Source organism: Indicator indicator, chromosome Z (genome assembly GCF_027791375.1).
Source record: "Indicator indicator isolate 239-I01 chromosome Z, UM_Iind_1.1, whole genome shotgun sequence".
NCBI classification, from domain to species: Eukaryota; Metazoa; Chordata; class Aves; order Piciformes; family Indicatoridae; genus Indicator; species Indicator indicator.
The window spans coordinates 55726479-55731478 of NC_072053.1; the positions used below are offsets into that span (position 1 = coordinate 55726479).

The 5000-nt window shown below is 38.1% G+C and overlaps 1 protein-coding gene across 1 annotated transcript; it reads right to left on the reverse strand.

Moving 5' to 3' along the window:
• Nucleotides 1–616: 616 nt before the first annotated feature.
• Nucleotides 617–4694, reverse strand: LOC128979700 (cryptic protein-like). The gene is made up of 6 exons (XM_054398046.1): nucleotides 4588–4694; nucleotides 4080–4129; nucleotides 3792–3965; nucleotides 2888–3002; nucleotides 2676–2785; nucleotides 617–732 (listed from the first exon to the last, which is right to left on the reverse strand). Exons 1-6 carry the CDS (start codon nucleotides 4608–4610, stop codon nucleotides 617–619), a joined length of 588 nt encoding a protein of 195 aa, XP_054254021.1. The 5' UTR covers nucleotides 4611–4694.
• Nucleotides 4695–5000: the final 306 nt, after the last annotated feature.

Sequence of the window (5000 nt, forward strand, 5' to 3'; positions counted from 1 at the left end):
ATGTGTTAAGAAATGTGCTTCTTGCCTAAGATGATGCATAAGTACTATTTAGCCATAATAAATAATAATAAAAACTGAAAGACTATGTAACTTTTGAGTTATTCTCTATATGGGTTTGAAATATACTTATCCTTAAACATTCCTTATCTCTTGATTCTGCCCTGCCCTTCTACTGTTTTGTCACAGAGTACAATACAATGACAAATAGTAGATAAGAATTTTCAAGTTTGAATAAAGCCAAATAAAGCCAAAGTCCTTCAGAAATGAAATAATTTTTATTTGTTATAATAGTTGTACTGTGTACAAAGGAAATTACTATAATTTACAATACTTAAGACATAGAACACTGGAGGTTTTTTGCTTCCACTGGAAGAACAGTATTTTGAACTAAAGAACCATTAGAATCATATTGATATTAGTAATAAAATAATAATATAATAAATACTTCACACTCATATAATCTGAATTTATAATATCCCAAACATTCAGCATTAACTAATACATCCGGATCAAACGTTTAGGTAGAAGTGTCCTCTGTAGCTCACAGAAGCAAAAGCTTGAATGGTGAGGGTTACATCAACCCTGAGATAAATCCTTTTGTCTAGCTTCACAATTGTCAGCAGCAGAGCTCAAGGAGGATGATGAGCAGGCAAGCAAGTGCAAACACTGTCTGCTGTAATTTTAGTCCATTAGAATATAGGCTGGTAATTTCCTCCTTTTCTGATTTCAGTTCTAAAAAAAAAAAAAAAAAAACAGACCCACAATAAAACAAAGCAACAACAAAAACCACAAATGAAAAACCAACACAACTGCTCAACCAGTAAAATGCATAAAAACTATTTTCATCATTCTTCTAAAGTCTTCTGACATCTCTCAGGTACTTAAGTTAAAGGCATCAGCTGTTAAAGCCAATCAAACAAACTATTCTCAAGGGAGAGATGCGAATAGATGTCCCATCAATGATCGTTTGAGGACCAACTGATAACACTTATCAGCTCTTGCAAGCATTAATCTCAGAATAATCAAAAGTAAATACCAAGCAAAAGAAAGATCTTCACAAGAGGTATGCACTCAAATCTGCATAGCCTTTTAACCCTTCCCTAAAGGTTCCTTAACAAGTGCCTTAATTTATTAACACAAGCAGAAAACATTCCCCTCATGCATGTGAAAGCCACTGAATCCCTGCTCAGAGGAAGAGCAGATGATTCTCCACTGCTACCTTTATTGCCTTTGTTAATCTGAGCTCAATAGTAAGCTTTTTTCTGAGCATTGTAAGGCCTGTTGTCTTTTGCTGCCACAATGAGAAACAAGAGGGCTGATTCAAACTTCAACCTTTAAGACTTCAGAATATTGGGTGCCACATGTAACTGATCAATATAAAGACATCAAGACAAAGGTGGAGTTTCCTGGGTGTGTGGTTTGGGTTTGTTTGCGACTTTTTTTTTTGTGTGTGTGTGTGTTGGTTTGTGTCGGTTTTTGTCTATGCATACCTGTGGTTGAAAGATAGGAATGTCACCTTTATTTTACATTTCAGTTCTTTGGACTCATGGGCATATTGCACAGCAGACCATACTCTGAGAACTTAGGAGGCTCAATATTTGAAATTTGTATTTACTTCCAAGTTGGTGGTATAACTCACAACTCACAGCTTCAATGCACTGCTACTTAGATAGGAATCTGGTCAGGAAACAAGAGGCTGGTAGTTCCTTGGGGTGCAAATGAGTCTTGGAGCTATTTAAGTCTGTTGTTCTCTTACTTTGTTAACTGGTGATGTTGGTACAGCTGAAGAAAAGTACACTACAGCACAGGGTGGGATTGAGATATCATAGGTGTAGAAGGGCAAACATATTTTACACTAACTACACCACTGGAGAGAAAATTTAATATTAAACTCCTATTAATCATGTCAGTATTGAAAACAGCCAGTTCTCCATGGAAAATAAGTACCTGTAAGACAATCCTTGGAGTTTTATGCTAGCTGATACACTGTTTTCAAAAACACAGGGATTTCTACAAGCTAGGGTAACTTGACTATAATATAGTGCTTTTGAGGAGACTGGATCCAACTACTTTACACCAATCAGGACTCTGACAACGCATTTTGTGAAATGGGTGCAGTCTTAGGATTCTCTAAAAGAGTGTTTTGAAAATTGAGCTACAAATCTCAAAATAAGGTTCAGACTTGTTTTCTGCCACTTATTCTGCCATTTGTTAAGGAGCTTAAAAAGAACTAAAAACTTGCATGTTCTTGTGTTTCTTTAGTGTAGCAATTTTCTACTTCTATCACACCAGTTTATACTGCAGGTTTTTTGTTTGTTTGTTCCTCCCTCCTCCAAGAGACCTTTTTGTGTAAGCGTATGTCATTTAGCCATACAACTTGTTCTGGTTAAGTGGGAAGACATGCAAGTTTTGTGGAATAGAAAAACATTTAATTCCTGTAATTTTAAATTAAAATAGGGAAACGTTTCCAGCTGCACAGGATTATAAATATCGTTAAGAGTTTTATGTGATGTACAATGTAGGCAACAACAGTGTTATTTACTGTCTTGTTCTGAAGCAGAGGCCGCTGCAGAAGTCTGAATTGCGCACACACAGCATCCTCCTTATCCCACCTTTGCAGAAGCCATTTCTGTTACCCACAAGATAAAAATAGTTGTTTTTACACCATTCCTTACCACAGTTACCGTGCATTATTTCTGAGAGACAGTTCAGATTACCATAGCCACACCGACACAGCCAACAGCCCTTCAGTACCCAGGCACCATGAGCAATGCTGCCGCAGTTGCTGTCAAGGGAGACATATGGTAGATGCTTAATTTCATGAGTGAAAATAACCATGCAGAGCAGCTTGCTTTCTCTTTTTTTTTTTTTTAAATCTAGTTTTTACCTTTGCCGCTCATCATGTTCACAGTATCTGCCAGTGAAATGCTTTAAGCAGGCACAGAAAGCCCCTAGGATACAGGTCCCTCCATTTTGGCAGCAATGTCTGTTCAGTTTTTTACCTGCAAGACAGTATTATAGAGGTTACCAAGCACCCCGGGTGCCCCGGACCTCTCTTTTTCTCACTTGTTTTTTTCAGTTCTCTCCAGTTGCCGAAAGATCTTAAGGATATCTAGCTTTATTGTCTCTAGAGACAATAAAATTATCTGCCTGTTAGGCGTGTTTGTTCAGTTAAGCTCAGTTTGTTTAGTTAAGGATAAGAAACAAACTACTAGGGATTACAGGATGGTCAAGAAGCAACGCCTGGCAAGTCCTGTAGCAGCACCACCATACACTCAAGTGCAGTATTTCAATCTGATAGAGGCAGGTTTCTGTCACACTGAAACTACTGGGATTGAATATCAGTCTAGAATTTTTTATGTACAGGAGACACTGTAGGTGTGTGGTTTCTAAAATTATTTTTATTTTTAATTTTTTTAAAAAATTTGTCAGTAGTGTTGCTTTCAGACAATGCAAAGTCTTGGGGAAAAATTCAGTTAGGAAATATGGCAAAGCTTTAAAATTAACAGAATCCTATATAATTTTACAAACATATTTGCAAAATCAAGGGAGTAATCTGTTCTTTATTCCTAGTATTCTTCCTTTTTCCATTACCACCTTTTGCAGTTAAGAGATCTTTAGTTCTACTTTATATTTGAGTCATCATTTCCAAAATGGCCACGGGAATAATTTAAATGAGAGGCGACAGAATAACAGTCTGAAATCTTCCAGGAAGATAGTCAAAGCATTACTAGGATATAAAATTTTAAAAAGTATTTTATGACATCGTGTAAATAAATAATGTTACCTACTCTCTGTAATCCCAGTGAAAGGTACTGATGCCCTGGAATTCTGTTGCTTTCTGCTTTCATAACTCTGATTCATATCACTGAGAGCATTTATAATAGTCCCTTCGTTCTTGGGCTGATGCTTTTGTGCTGTGGCATTGAGACTTTTCACTTCTTCACGTTCTTCTTTTTCATGGCCTAGACGTGAAGTGCAAACATGGAAGAAAAGGGTAGCTTGAAATGAAGCAGTACATATGGAAAACGTAGAAGAGAAACACGGAAAAGCAGAAGAAAATATGAAATTTTCTTTACCTTTTCCTAAATGAACAGCCTGCCAGACCAGAGCCACAGTGAAAAGAATTCTACGAAAAAAAAAACAAAACAAAACCCCCACACATAAGAAAGTGCTGAAATAAATCTGTGCTAATGAGACACACCAAAATGAAGATGGGGGTAGAGAGGGGGCAGAGGAACTTTCCCAAAGCTTTATCAACCATCGGTAAAGATTAAAATGTTTTATGTCAAAAGTAATTTGAATTATCACATAGAAAACGTCCAATTACAAAGCTACGGATTCAGTAAATTTGCTGATGACAACCAATCAAAACCAACTCGGCTATTGCCAGCAATCACAAAGCCGGCAAAAACTAAAGGAAAATACTAGTCTTCACCCGCAGTTCCAGGTTCATTTGTTCCTTTCAGCTTCCTGGCCTGATTACCGACCGAAAAAAGCCCCGAACACAACCCTACAACTCCGCTACGTTTAAAAGGAAAAGTATCCTTGGCTAGGGAAAGACCCTGGCAGCTCAGTCAGCCTTACCTAATGTGGTTTCTCCAGTACATTTTCCCGCAGCCTGAAACAGCTGTGAGATCCTACAGGAAACCTTGAGCAGAATGAAGAAGTCCACAGTACCTCACTGAAGGCTGTTGAATTGAGCAGTTCTTGCACCACATACAGAAACAAGAAAAGGAGAAAGGAGAGTTGTTGACGAAACCTTTATCTTTCTGTCTGGCTTATAACAAAGTCGAAGACATAGTTCCAAGTTGTACTGTTCGCTGAGCCCTTAGTGAGTTTACAGCACTGAGGGACCATCTCCCTGAACAGACTGCCTGGCCTGCCCCTGATTTACATACACGGTTGAAGGGTGGAGCAAAGTCCGGGGGCCTCCTGCTGGTGAAGACTTAAGGGCTCGTGACCGCATGAAGCCCAAGCCCGGAAGATAAGTTTATTCT